Source organism: Pleurodeles waltl, chromosome 5 (assembly GCF_031143425.1).
Source record: "Pleurodeles waltl isolate 20211129_DDA chromosome 5, aPleWal1.hap1.20221129, whole genome shotgun sequence".
NCBI lineage: Eukaryota > Metazoa > Chordata > Amphibia > Caudata > Salamandridae > Pleurodeles > Pleurodeles waltl.
The window spans coordinates 1,317,061,415-1,317,077,364 of NC_090444.1; the positions used below are offsets into that span (position 1 = coordinate 1,317,061,415).

Below are 15,950 nucleotides of genomic sequence, written 5' to 3' on the forward strand. Positions count from 1 at the left end.
AGAAATTAGAAGCACTGCTAGTCTTGAGCAAACTGACATTTACATTCATTACATAATTCTTTTCACACCTGCTACCACAATCTTGGGCTTGTTACCGGTAACATATCACTCCTCATTCCCACACCTTGTATTTCTTGCATCCCAAAAGCTGAATTTGCATTCACACCAGAACTTGTAGATGAAATGTGTCCCAATTCATCATCTGATCTTTTTCACCTTTCTTTGTACCTTATTTGTCTCCTTAATTTTCTTATTCTTGGCATCAAAACATTCACTACACTATTTGGCATTCTTTAGTATCTCATTATCACTCTTAGTCTCCTGGCACATCACACTCAGCTAAATATGTAAGCTAAGCTTCAGATGCAAACCCAAAAACGAAAGCTGACACAAAACCGCTAACACTTCTTTTTGCCACTTCTTTCACTGCACTTTATTTACTATAAACCTGCATACGCCATATGCATGCACCAACTTTTTGGGTTGTTGAGTGGCTCTCAATATTTGCTCCCAATTCACATATTTCTCTGGCATCCATAACCTGAGTAGCCTTATAAGGCTGAACGCTTGGTGGGTATCGGTCAGCTGCTTTGCATTATGTTCACAAATCTTTAGGGATATCAATCTCCAATAACTTATTTAATTCAACCCAAAGCACTTTCGGAATAGTCACTAATTGGAGTAAAACTTGTCTGGTTCTTCGGTCTACTTTTGGAAGAGAAAACAAAAAAACAAAAAAAATCATATAAGCATATAAAGCTCACCCCTGGAACAAGGCACAAGCACAGAACTGCCGCCATGCCCTTCTTATAATGGAAACTCTCAAAACTGGTTCAGTTTCAGGCTCACTTGTGACCACACACTTTTTCTATTCCAATCGTTTCCAAGCTAGTTTTTTTCCCACTTGCCCCTGTATTTCCTTAAGTCTAGACAATCTTTTATGGAATCAATCAATTCATTGATGCATGTTTGCAGAGTCAGTATAGCCATGTTTTCTATATCTGCCTCACTCAATTCCATCCTAGTTTTTATGCAAACTCTTAATTTTGTATAAATCCATATTCAACTCTTCTGCTAAAATCTTCAAGATTATCATGCTATTTTATTAAATCTCAATTATTTTGAATTCTACACAAGAAATCTTGGGTCTATTGTACCTTGCAAAGTTTCTCCAAACTCAATTTTAAAATCAGCAATATTAAGGTATCACCTCTCAAATGATGATGTAGCTATCATAATAAACCCTCCTTCAACAACTGATGTAGAAATTCCACTTGGACCAGGTAAAACTAATAATGCACTCAGGAGAACACTTACAATACTATGTGTGGTTAATTCTAGTGTACTCACACTGGGTTTACCCGAACCTACATCCAGTACAGACAGTCGTTATGTTTGTGCGCCATCTGGGAAGGTAGGAGGAATAGAATCTACTAGAGTAGAACATTATCCTCCCCCCTGCATCTGAATCAATTTGTCTCCTTTTCGATTTTCATTTTTAGAATGATCAATTTTTGTCTTAATTGCTTTTTCTGATGCATTAGCTGTTGCAAGAAATACCCTGAGAGCTTACATTGTATCTTTTCTCCACACACATTTATGTTTGGCCCAGTTTGATTCTAACCACTGGCTCATCGTATTTTTAACTTGCACTTCTTTCGTTTTTTTCCCCTCTATGGTCACTCAATTCCATTCATTTAAAGCTTTAAACTAAGTTTAGGTTGTGGCTTTCTCCCACATATTACATGTCTCAAGGAATTGAGCTTTCTAGTATTAAAGATACTCAAAAGTAAGCTGCATGTCCCCATCACTAGAAGTGACATCATGCCAGTCTTTTAACCACAAACACATAAGTGAATACATTTGTAATCCTTTGAAAAGAGAGCTTTCAGGAGGAATTATCTCATGGTCATAAAAGATACATTAGGAGCTTTAGGCTTTTTCAAAGCAGCCCCCATCATTCTCACTCAAAATAATCCCCAAAACACATGCAATGAACAAGCAACCAATCTCGTTGTCGCTATGACAAAGGTCAACCAATCACAGCACAATCTACAGTGGCAACTAACCAATGCTAACACACCTCATGTCTTAAAGGGACCTTTCATATCCCCAAGAGGCCCAAGTCAACTCACAGGCAGATCATCTGACAGATATTACACACTGCGGCACGTAGGGCCCAGAAGACAATTTATACATGCATTATTAACCTTTGAAAGACATTCTAAAAAGTGTTAGGCTGCACATCTGTGAAAGGTAGCAGGTGAAAATACAATTTACAAAACTATTGAGGAGAAAGGAACACTAACCATCTTTCTTCCACAATATTTTGCAGTCGTAAAACAATCAAAGGCATCACTAGAAGTCAAAACAGAGCTTTGGAAGTAAACTGACTGTTCATGGAGGTTTGCTCCACAGAGTAGAATAATCACCTACCACTGCTCAGCAATCTAGGTTTTGAGGGAATCGGCTGCACACATCAGCAAGTGTCAGAATTCTTTATAAAAAGACTGCTGGCTTTCTGACTGTACTTCCTGCATTTTTTTTTATTTGAAAGACTATTTCAACCCGGTTGCCAATTTCTTTGTAAATGTCATTTAAAAATTGTAAATACACATAGGGAATGTTATTTTTAGAAAAGGAGTTAAATGTTTTTTATTAGGAGAAATTTCTCAATTAAAAAGTGTTTCGAAAGGGGCTGAGAAAGCTGGGCACAAATATATGGCAGTTTTGCTTATGAGGTCCGGAAAACTTCATTCCCAAGGCTCTATCACCTGACAAACTGCATAGGGGAGGTGCTGCAAGCAGTGAACAATCGGTAGACTTTCTTTTAGATCAGGGGCCGGCGCAGAGAGTGGGTGCCAGGCTGGTCTGATAAAACCATGAGGCAGTGATGGCAGCTATGTATTGATGACAGGTTGCGGCAGAGGTACAGTCAACAGGCGGGGAAGATTTCCTTGGAGTTATCCACAGAGGGAAGCTGGGGATTACCTCATGAATATCAAGTGGTACTGGTCTCCCCTACAAAGTGACGACTTGCGGAGATTCAGTGAGGAGATGTTCAACAGACCAATGGCAGCTCTCTTTTCACCTGCGATTCAAAAAACACCTGCAATTTAGGAATAAGCACTGGTGGCAGGATGATGAGACCTAAGGACAAAAAGCACACAGGCCTAAACAAGAAAAATTGGACGATTTTCATCGCCACGTTCTTGTGGACCTACCAGACTAATGTCAGAGGGAGCCGAGGTTTTTGGAGGCTCTCGTTCTCAGAGAGACAACATGATGATCATGCTAGGAGAGCTTATAGTTAAACTGAGGGGCTGAAGAAAAAAAAATGGCCTCAGCAGAAGTGACTCTGAAGGAATTTAAACCATGCACACTCCAGAACAAAAGTAACTTTGACGCTTTAGGCAACAGGGTACTCGTTTTGGAAGCAAGGCAGTAGATGATGAAGAGGAAAGGTAACATCAAATAGTTTCAACAATGTCAACACATTTTTCATTTGACTAAAGTCCAAGCCAGAACAGCTGGAGAACATGGTTGGATGGACAGATTAAGCTTGGTTTGGATTCCACTTTCACAGCTACAAAATGCTGTAGCTAAATTACAGGCTATCCTGCAGGGCACTACGCTGAGAATGGAATACTTTTGCCAGATAGAGGTTGTGTAGGTCACTAGAATTCTGATAAGAGGCTTTCTTGAACAGGAATTACATCCCAGTATACAACTGGTGAAACCAGACACTGTCACACAGAGAAATTATTATTATGGAGACTACGAGAAAATCTAGTACAATGGTGAGGAAGGACAGCAAGACATTTTCCTTCATTTAATTCGAAGCTACCTGGAGACTATCGTAAGTGGAAATGATAGTCCCAGTGAGGAGTCATATTAGGGACCCTCCTGAACCATGTTTTAGGACTGCCTGGAAACGTTTCCATTTCATGTCCTCTAAGTTATCCTTCATAAGTCGGGGGTGTGAGGTACCCACTTACAGGGTTGTGTTGTTGGTACTAAATAATGCTTAGGGTGTGGTATTTCTTGCCTTTCTGTCAACTTTGATGTTTAACTGGTGTGTAAATGCAGGGTTTATGGCAAACCTTTATGGGTGGTATTCAAATTTCTTTTGCAAGGTGGGACATTGGTTCTCAAAATACGTTTTCCTTGTTTTTTTCACTGTCTGAAGGTGATTGCTATTCCAAAAATGAAGGTTCCAGATCCCACAATAGTGTATAAGTTATAAGGTTTGAAATAATTATAATCCAATGGTGAAGAAAAATATTCCTTAGTAGGAAACCAATTGGGGACATTTTTAGTGGTGTACAATGACCTGTGACAAACGTTCACAAATTTTCATGAATGCCAACTAGTTTTGACAGGGTTATACCTAAATCTCCTTTCATAGAAAATCTGTCATGTAGTCCCTTTTCAGTATCTAAGTTTTACAAATTGCCCACATCACAGTCCATATTTTGCCTCTATTCTGAGCATGTATTAACTAGTCTCGAACAACATCTTGATTTGCATTTTAAACTCCGTAACAAAATTGAGAAGTAGTAATAAATCTGGAACTTTAAGAGGAATTACAAACATGGGGGTTAAGCCATTTTACTCAATTTCTGTTTGAAAGGCTCTCAGATTTTGCTCAGTAGATGACATTAAGCTACATCAAGCATACCCTATTTCTGGGGCCACCAACCTACTTCCAAAAAAATAACGTGCTTAACCTTCCTTTTTCATTCTTTTCCATTGAAAATGGCACACCAAAAAAAACACTTATCCAACTGATGCAACATATGCACTGGTTACAACCAATATGAAGACAATAATAAGTAGTAGATTTTAAGGCAATGAAATACTTACAGGGCCAACCGTTCAAGTACAACTGGAACATTTTCACACTCCGCGGTAAGGTACGCCCGTGCCTTTGAGTAACTTTCAATAGCATCCGTATAAACTTGCAGCAGAGGCAAATGATCTTCAGATGTTTTCCACTTTTCTGCAAACTCCAGGAGTGTCTGTTTACAGTAAGAATATATTGATTAATAAATGAGATGTTACAGTATGCTACTCAATTATTTGGTAGGAGTGCTCCCGTTCAAGCACCTTCGTTTGCCAACATTTATGAGTGAGAAAATATTTAAAGAAAAAGGAACTCTTGATCCCAGAACTTTACCTTCGCCCGGTGATATCTGGGCAAGGTGAGCTGCTACTCCATTCAAAATAAATCGATGCATAATTAAATTAATTGCAGAAAAAAGTCAACGTAAAGCATTTATAAATTTAGTAATTTAAGCATATTTGTTGAAACGTAACTAAGCTTCGGTTTCAACAGATTTAGAAGCCCATCTATCGCCCAATGCCTCTATACAGATATCATGTTAGGTCACCCTCTTAACCATGGGGCATAGCATGCTCTATGACATGTGAGCAGTTAGGTTTTCACAGTCACTGGCCATAACCCTGTGCTAAGTGAATTACAGGACCTGACCCACTTCTGTGCCCCATACGTAGCACTGAGCACATTGTAAACCGACCTTGGTCCATGTCTTGCACATATATACACACCAATGTTGACCTTCATAATGCCTCACTACTTGAATTCATGAACTCTCAATAAGAATTAACAAACATCCCTACTAATTGCAACAATAATCTGGATCACGGTATCAGAACAATGCAGGAAGGGGCAATTCACTGAAGCACTAAGTCAATTTAAAAAAAAAGAAAAAATGCAGTATTCTACATCCCCTGACCCTCTCCAAGTTCTCCACCCTACAAAAAAACATAACTGGTTGTAGCCCAGGCCCCTGGTCGGTGGTAAGAAAATATTTTAAGGTTATGAACCTGGGGAAAATCCCTTAAGAGAGAAACACTTCATTTTCTTGAAGTAATCAGCTTAATTTCTAACAAGTTCATGCTAAAAGGTTTCTACGATAAGATAAACAGGGGCAAGAACACAAAATATTGCCTCAGTAAAATTTATGACTAGTAGAGAACACATTTTTAGTACTTATCCAACCATTTCATTCTTGAACAAACAGTACTAAGTTTGAAAAAAAAAAAGGAAATTTGTTTTAATAGATTTTCAGGTTTTCAAATGTGTTTTAATGTTGTTTTACCAAAGAGCTAGTGCATCACACTTTCTCCCACACAACCGAAGTGTATATTTAATTCTTCACTTTTGAAATTCACTTACCAACATAATGCTGTTGTCTGTGTGACATGTCAGCAAATTTATAAGCACGTGCTGTAAATGGTCTACAAAACCGGAGGTTTTTATTCCAAAGGAAAAAAAAAAAAGATGAAGGTCAAAAACTCAAAACAAAATATGTAAAGAGGTCAAAGCCAGCTGGTATTGAGTTACATAAGGAGGATATTTAAAAAAAAAATAAAAAAAAAAAAACATTAAAAAAAACCAAAAAAAAAAACCACACCACACAAGCCAGGCTGTACCTTGTTTCAGAATTGCGCATTATCCACCGTTAAAGAAGAAATGTTACACAGTAAAATCACAAATATTCAAATGTTATGAGGAAAATTAACAAGATGGACAAAGTATGAAACACAAGAAGAGCAGACAATACACAAGGCAAGTAAGCCACTTATTGGCAATGCCAACAGGTCTGGCTTATGAATTAAAAATAGCTTTTTTGGTCATTGATGGGATTGGGCACCAAAGACAAGCATTCAGTGTCACTCACTTTGCACTCCTGCATCCATCCATTAATCCACCAACTGACTCATTCTTGCATTCACCCTCTGACATTATCAAACTAAAAACACACATTTAACTTCTGCAAGGTAAACTAAAAAGAACATGGCAGGCTTGTGCCTGCAGTAACGTAACTAAACAGAACAGTGGGTGTACATCGTGCAGGGGAGCTGCACATAATGTATAATGGTTTTAAATTTGGAGCACACAACACCTGGTTTAGCGGAAGTGGCCACATAAGAGATGCACAGCAAATGAAATGAGGGGAAAGCAAGTAGCTCGGGGAACTGTAGTATTTTCTTCAGCAAAAAAAAAAAAAAGAAGGAGGCAAAGAACTTAGAGGGGAACTATAAGAGTAGAAATAATGAAAACTAAAAAAGGACCAGTCAAGCAACCGTGGCTCTGGAGTACTTTCATTTTCAGGTGACTGTGTACATATGAACCGAAAATGCAGTTAGGGCAAAAGAGCAAATTACTGAGGTGATCTGAACAATTACCCCATGCATTACTGTCATGGATGGAAGCAGATTGAAAATTACACTCATGCTAATGACAGATAAAGGCTGTCCCAAAGACCCTCAGTTTGGTGTGGGGGGGGGGGGGGGGTTGGGGGAGGGGGAGGTAGGGGTGCATGTGTTATCTAACAATTTGTCTGTATTACACGATCCCAGAATAATTACAGTGCAAATCTTCTATGCCCAAGGTTTGTCAAAGGAGATAACCAATATCCTTCTTTACAAAGGTGAACTCTTTGACACAGTACAAAAACAACCCACCTTTAATTACCTATTTGCTTTTAAATGTGTTACAGAGTACATTAAACAAGCATACTGCCTTTACTGTAACTTTACATAATAAGCAGATCAGACTTTTGGCACCTGAAATATATTTTCCTAGTTAATGTAGGATTACAGCTGTTATCATTGACTAGTAACCATAACCACCTAAGGCCTACTCTACTAAGCTCAAGCCTTTCCACAAGGAGTCACAGTGCAAATTTTCTATGTCCACAGTGGCCAAAGGAGAATGTGAATATATGCCTTAACAAATGCTAATACATAGGGGAAGGTAAATCCACAAATACACCTTAACAAATGTTAACACAAGGTTTATTAAACAACTACGATTTCGCTTGAATGGCTTCTTAACGTTAGCAAAGCCTGAGCACTAGTCCCCAATTATAAGTATTTTAAATTCACTGCCATACGGCTATAGTCTGTGTTGTATATTGCATACTTTAGCTTAACGTCTTAGTATGTGTAGCCCCATTCTGAAACTGGCAAAATGAAGAAAAAATTGCAGAAATTAGTACAGTCATCTTTTACTCAAGAAAATGACATTAGTCTTCCAAGGCTATCTCATATTTTTCGCAAGAGAAGAACCTGGTACCTGCTCATTGTATAGATGTAGCACCGAAGTGTATAGATTTTAGCATTACATGTTCCAACCGACCAGGGAGACTGAGGTCATCAGCTGAAATTTAGCACCCATTTGTATGATGTATAGGGGGAGGGGTCACATGCTGAATTCTTTTCCAGCCACAGTTGCTGCAGCCTGCTGCCACTTTAAACAATAGCCATGCACAGCTAAGTCTGCAGTTACATGGTCTTAAAGAAGATAATTTGTGCTACATCACCCTCTCCTGCTGGACTTTTACAAAACCCTGCCTATCTTATGAAGTATATTCTCCTGAAACTGTGGACAGCACAAAGACCTGCCGTAGCAGCCAAACAGAGAAAATCAGTTACACAGTTTGTGAGGTATTGCTGGATTGTCTGGCAACTACATGCATCTTCTTGCTTTCTTTTTCAGGTGGCACCGTAGAAGACAGTGAAGTAAGTCGATCAGACCTTAGGAAAAGATGGCCTTGTTGAGAAGGCTTATACATTTTTTGCAACCTTGCTTGAGCACAGTTTGCTGAAGCTGGGTAGGAAACAATTACATTGCTGGCTCCAGCAATCTAAGGACAAGAACAAGATTCAAACAAAGTTGGAGAATATCTATTAATTAAAGATTTTGGGAGAGAAAATGTATAATACTTTGAACAACTAAAAATCTAGACTGCCCTAAAGACCAGGAATGGTGAGAGGATCTTCTAGACCAGGGTTCTGCAAAGTCGGTCCTAGAGAGCCAGGTCCATGCCAGATTTTTTTTAGCATATCCACATTTAGAAAAATGATGTTTCAGAAATCTACAGTTTTCTAAATGTGGATATGCTAAAAATATGGCATGGACCCAGCTCTCCAGGACCAAATTTGCAGAACCCTGTTTTAGACTAAAGGACTCTTAAGTGATGTGAAGGGAAAATGTAACAATAAGGTGGGTGTGATGGGAGCTGTGCACTTCTAGACCACCCAATGAGATTTCCAGATTTGCCTCTAGAGGATCTTGGAGTTTTACTAGGTGCCACGTGCACACTAGACAGCTGCAGAACAGCTGGTGAAGGTAGAATGACCAGTGAGCTTGTTATTCCAAGGGAAATAGTGTCATGGAGAGATGAAACCGAGATTTAAAGCAATCTTTAACAGCTAGAGTATTAGGCACGGGTTGTAGTTGGCTTAGACACCTGTATGGAGTCCAGAGAGCATTTAATAATCTGCCCAGAAGGTCCCTGGGACGGCGTACCCCATATGAATACCTGTTTGTAACATGAATGTATGTTCAAGATCTTGATGGTCCTGGCGCAGAGGCGGCAGATGCATCTTTTGACATCAATGAACGTGCCACTGTCTTGCAGGGCTTACAACAGTTCAGTGAGGACGCTTCTGCCAGTGCCACCTCCTTGGGAATAGGGGACGCACCAATAACACCAACTGGCTGGAAAATATTGCTGTGAAGTATTGTGCACCGGTTCCATCCTGGAAATACCTGAACTGCTACTTTACCACCGCTGCCTTGTTCTATAAAAAAAAAAAAAATAAAAAAAAAAAAACACTTTGTCTCCATCGACAACGTCAAGCTACACCATATGGCCCATCTTGAACAGCAGACCTAGAGGACTCCCGGGTAGTACCCAAATCCCTCTTACTACAGAGTAGGATGTTTCCCTACAGGTTTTAAGCAGCAACACTGACAACTCTCCAAGCTTGGGGAAAGTGGAAAATGATCTTTCATTAGTCCTGTTAAATTCTTCTGCAACAAGCAACATCAACAATATGAGATTTTATTCAAATTCAACACAAAGTGATGAAATAGTATACTATGAACCTCTAAAGGACAACGTAAAAAAGCACCTCTTATGTGCAGTTTATAGTGAAATTTGGAAAATTTCCCAACAAGAAGCTGCTGCCCGGTTCAGGCAAATAGTTAACGAAACCTTACAGAAAGCATTAGCTGTTGTAGCTAATGGGATTAACACCTTGTCCGAACACAAATACACTTTAAATAACATTGTTTCTTCTGCAATAGACATCGCACAAAGTGACATGTCATTCTTACAACATGGACAGAGTCAGCGAAGGTCCATTATGCAGTTGCGTTGGACACTACAAACACTGAAATCAGGTCGTGTTCCCTGGCAACATGTCAGCACAAGGGCTATATTTTCTGCATTTAATTTGACGCGACAACAGCAAATCATGGCTAAGAAGGAAGCGAGTTATTTTATGCTAAACATAGAGGCATTAGAAAAGTTGTCTTTTACCATCTGCTGAATGGTTAATACACAGGGTTATTAAACTGCGTATTTCAACATTGCAATTCACATCCTGTTTGAAAACACATTCCAGTAGGCAGATATGAAAGGCTGGGAGATAGTTACATCCTTGAGGTGTGGGACTTCTTTTCTCACAAATGTTTCAATGGCATGACAGAGATCTTTCTTAGTGGCAGTGAATGCAAGACTTATGTGAGCCATTCAATGGTTTGTAAGCAGCTGTCCTTGCACAGGGCGTGTAACGCTTCGGCAGCGAACTTAGCTTGCTATCTGAAGGGAGTTCCAGTCCCCTTGATTAGACCTGCATTCCAGGCACTCTCTAATGGAAGCTATGTGCTTCTCAACAGTGAGAGCTATTGTAGAATGCGAGCCAGAATTGCTTAAGTTGTTTCGGTCTCCCAAACTGTCACCAGTTGAGGGAATTTTCTTTTCCCCCCTACACAACAGACAAAAGTAGTAGATATTTGGCCTCACACTGCTACTTCAAATGTGAATTTTGACAGACTAAATTTGAGCAGGCTAAAGGCTTTGTTTCACTGGAATGTCTGTATGTCAGGCTGTGGACCCCCAGGAGAGGGTCTACCAGGGGGATTGCAGGGTGCTATAAAATGCAACTAAAGACTCATGAATGCCCCCCGTGAATAGAGCATAGTGCCATCTGGCTTATAAAGCATCATAACAGGGGAATGTTTTGGATTCCTTGTTAATCAGCCAGGCCAATGACTGATCGTATCTGTCTCCCCCAATGCGAGAACAGACAATGTAATCAGGGTAGTCAAAGCACTGCAACCGTTCTGTTAATCTAGCCTCAATCTTGTGATGTGGGGACAAGGGTTTTCTTTTCAGTAAGGGGTGGTCTACTTCTCAACGCTATGTGTCTTTTTATGTGTGTTCGACTTTGGCAAGTTCCCCCTAGGGTAGAGTGGATACACGACCCTCTAACAATCACATTAAAGGCCTCCCATTCTAACACTGGAGACATAGTGAAGCCTTCATTATATTGTAAGTAATGAGATACTGCCAGCTAGCGTGTCTTGGAAGGTGGGATCCTCGAGTGCCAGAGGCACAAGGCAATGTCTGCAGGGAGGCCGCACAAATTTAACTTCCTGTCAAGATTGTGGTTATGCAAAATGGTGAAGTCAAAGGAGGTCATTTACTGTCTGCGTTGTCACACGGGGAGGGGACCCAGTCTTGAAAGGAATGGAGGAGGAGGCATCCCTATCCTCGAAGTCTGCCTCAGAAGAGTCCGCTGAGTCCCCTCGAGGGTTTTAAGAAGGCAGTGGCAGCAGCAAGAACAACAGAACGTCTCCTACTCTGAACATCCTCAGGAGACAGGGCCAAAGAAGAAGGCGAGGTGTTAGCTGCACCCTCCATTTCTTTCCTGGGCCACCTCACCACTGTCCAGCTGATCGCTGACCCAGACCCCCAACGCCTTCCCCACAGTCTAGGCATCTGTGGGGTCCAAGAAAGAGGAGGTTTTCTGGTCTTTAATGATTCTGAGCTTTGTAGAAATAAGCAGAGTAGATTTAAGACCCAACTGTTGTAGCTTCACTTTGACTCCCAAATAGTAGTTGACTGCAAGTGTGCAGTACAGGAATAGAAGAATTGTCTTTAAGGAGAAGGTCAGATTGTCTGGCATGTTTGAGGATGGCATTGCAGTCTTTCTAATGAAGGATCTTGGCTACTATTAGGTATCGAGGAGATCCTGGTGTGGCAATGTGAGGACATGTGATATACCTGCTCAACTGAGAAGTGGGATGAAAGGTTTGGTGTAGGGGGGCTGCTCCTGAAGCCAAGCCTCAAAGTTCTCCTCCATGTTTCAGCCCTCACAGCCCACTAGGAGACCTACAACCCAGACGTTGCTGCAGTGGGAATGGCAATCAGGATCCTCTGTCCTGAGCGCCAGCAATTGCACCTTTTCTGTGAAGTCCCCAAAACTTTGTTGCAGACCCAGCATTTGGGGGTGTAAGTTAGCCATGGTCTTTTCAGATTGGATGACCCAGTTTTCAGTGGTAATCACACAGTAGTTTGAGGGCGTCAGCTGCGGGGCCGTTTTGTCTTTAGAGAGAAGTGGGAGGTCTCAATGCATTTTAGGATAATATCCCATCTTTTCGGGTCTGATTTAGGGAGGACCTGGATGCTAGTGGATCCAGCCGCATAGCAGGGCACCCAGCTCTCTCAGTGTGCTTGCTGCACCCCATAGAGCAAGCCTCCTGGGGGGGGGGGGGGGAGAGGGGGCAATGCATAAAGTCCTCAAATAATAGAGGCAGGGGCATGCGGGCGCGCTTGCACCTACCGAAGTGAGGGAAGAACTCCCCTCAAAGAAGAGCAGCATGGTGTCCTTCCCAGACTCCTCAACGCCTCCCTGGGCAGTAAAGAGACCAGAGGTGGGGTCACGGTGACCTACTCCTGGCAATGCCCCCCAGGTCAGACTCAAAACACTGTTCTGGAGGTTTGAGAGGCTTGGGAGTACCTCTACGGAAGCAACCCAGGGTCCTGGGAACAGAGTTATCAGTGTAGCCTCTGTTCCCAGCATAGTCAGATGAGCTCACTGGGGGTGGAACACAAGTCCCAGGGAGCAGAGTCAGCAGGGTGGGCCCAATCACCAGCACAAACTGACAAGACCACAGCCCCACATCCTCCACCCCAATTGCTGCACTCCAATGCTGCAAGCTTACCTCCTCAAGGCCCACAAAGGCAGGTCATCCATCAACCGAGCATGGAGTTTTCGCCCGCTAAGTCAGTGCAACAAGGCTACAGAGGGAGACTCCATGATAGATCCCCCCAGCCCCCCACCACACGCTCCCTTTGGGTCCAAACAAAACTCCGAACCCTCACCAGCCGGGCAACCAAGCAAGAAGCCCTCCTCGGGGGGAATCACAGAGTCTGCAACATGAAAATGTAAACTATGCGACCACCATTGTAGCCAGGCAAGCCATGCCCCCAGAGCATAGAGAAATCCTCTTGACTAATTCATCAAAATGGCATTTCCCTAGAGACCGCAGCTTTGGAGACCTGAAGGCATACGCAAGGCATTTTGCATTTCTTTCTGTTGTAAATCTGTCCGTTCCTGGATGACCCTGGCGACAGAAAAGACCTTTTAACACTTGCTGAATTAAAAAAAAAAAAAAATTGTGTTGCTGCAACGTTTTTTTAAATGTTTAATAAGTCACAACCGCAATAATACCGCCAAAGATGGTGCTTGAGACATTGGATGTCTGAAGTAGAAAATTTAAAAGTAGAGTTGTGCATCTTTGACATATTGGTGAATTTTGATGCAGTGAGTAAAACAAGTAGTATGTTCTGCTCTAGCCAGGACGCCACATTTATTATTTCTAGCTTAAGCCTATTAACGCTAGATTACTTATTTGTTCCTTCTATCCTGACCAGACATGAAGGGTGAACAGCATTTAACACAAGTGAGATCACGGAGGTGATCATCACAGGGTGCTGGGGTATCCACTTTACATAAGCAAAAGGGATTGTGTTCAAACTACTTTTTTTCTCATTTTTGAAATTGATAACCAGTGAATAACTGCATGGAGTAGTATGTAATATCTATAGCCATGTATGACGAAATGTATTATCACATCCATCATTGGATACTCATGGTATTTCCTAGAGTCTAGATTCCAGACTTAACATCTGACCACCTGCCCCGAGAAAGACATTCTTGAACCTGGCACCACCAGTGAGGCAGAACACACATAGGCAAGATTTCTGAGAAGTACTTTGAAGTCTACTTGAACTGATTTCATGAACTGTTTAGAATGAAAAGGACTCCAATTTATCATCAACACTGTACCCTCATAAGTGACATCATTTAATGCTGTAGTCCCTCACAGAGAAGAGCTTAGGAAGCATGGGGAGCCCAAGGTGTTTATGACATTATAATATACATTTTCAAAACTGTGGCAGGCACTTGAAAAGTAATCTGTGCATATACGATATTTGACTGATACACATGTTAGCATATGAGTAGTCACATTTGTTTGCATAAAGGAAGTCCTGTACGCGATCAATCACATAGATTAAGAAAATATTTTAATGAATTAATTCAATGCAACACCTAAGATAAAGAAGTGGTGGGCGGAACGCGCGGAGCTTCACTTTGCAGAATTGCGCAAAATTACATAAAAATCCGCAAGATTGGGCAGAGTTCCATCACAGGGCGGATTTGGGGCACGTTGTGCTGTATGCAATGATTTTTCACGCAGGAGCTTGTTCTGCGCGGTAAAATCAGTGTGAACAGCACCACGCAGCACGCCAGAGGGTTCCACGTCTTTCTGTTGCTCGAGTAGTTTTTCTACTGGAGCGGCAGCTTTCTCAACGCGAACAGTCAATCTGCAACAACTATATGCATTGAGAAGTCTTGCTGGGAAGCATTCTAGTGTGCAAAATTGCAATAGCAGATGCAAATTCTGTCTCACTAACTTAATATTGGCAAGCTGCGGGTAAGTGAAAATCACCACCACGCTGCAGTTGACAGAGTTTTGCCGGAACTTGGCAGGGGCAAAACTCCATCAGCGGAGTGGAATTTCCCACCTACTCCTAAAACTAAGTCCACTGTTATGGTTATGAACAAAGTTATGCAATTCATGGCCAATGAGGCTTCTTGAAAGTTAAGGGTGAGTACTACACCAATCAGCTCCATGTAGAGATGGACAATGACCAGACTATCTGGAACACTGGGAGACTCCACAGCTGACAAGGACATTTTGGGATCTGAATGTGCTACTGTGAACTGGTGTTCATTCGAAAGATGGGAAGAGAACTAGTAAATGACCATGTCAGTGAACAACTTTCGAGATCCTAGGGTGCATATAAGGGTGACATTGTTGACTGTTTTGAAAGAATTTCAGAGGCCCATTATTAATAGAAAGCAGCAATCATCTTTGGTAAGGAGGGTGTCCAGCACTGTCTGAAGCCAGATGGTCAGCTGTCAACAACCCTCACTAGACCTAGCCACCAATAGACATATATGTTTCACATCTCTAGCAGGATATCATAAAGTCTGACAGATCAAAGTGAAGCTGGCATTCCTATCAATATGCATCAATACCTATACCTATAGCAGAGAATTGCGTTTCAAGAGGTGGTGGCAGCTGACATTTGACAGCAGGTAAATACCTCTCTGACAGGCATGCCTTATAACCAGCAGGTGCAGGCTGAAGTTAACCTGGAAATGTCAGGGACCTTCTTTTCACCATGAAGGCCATTTTGTGCACAGATGTTGAGCAAAGAGAAATAGCATCTTCTAGCATGGAAAAGGCCGATTAGACTTAAAAAAATAATAATAATCGCATAGCTGAGTAAATACCAACACATTACAATTAAGTATGCTTACAATAATCATCTGCTTAGCAAATGTTAAAAAAGAAATGTATTCACACACTCTCTCACAATAATATTCAGCACTTCTACTGAGCGCATTAAAGACTTTTGAGCAACTGCTTGCCAAATATTTATGCCATATACAACCACTACAGAAGGTAGAGAGATGGAACAGATGGCTTCTTTTGAAACCAGAAGTAAGGAATGTAGTGAAATCTGTTTTATCACCAATTACACACAATT

The 15,950-nt window shown here is 41.3% G+C and overlaps 1 protein-coding gene across 1 annotated transcript in view; it reads right to left on the reverse strand.

Moving 5' to 3' along the window:
• The window catches only part of ZNF292 (zinc finger protein 292), a 219,832-nt gene that overhangs the window by 169,191 nt on the left and 34,691 nt on the right, over positions 1-15,950 (reverse strand). The window contains exon 2 of the mRNA XM_069235570.1: positions 4,867-5,021. Coding sequence (XP_069091671.1) covers positions 4,867-5,021 — 155 coding nt within the window. The remainder of the gene's footprint in view (positions 1-4,866; positions 5,022-15,950) is intronic.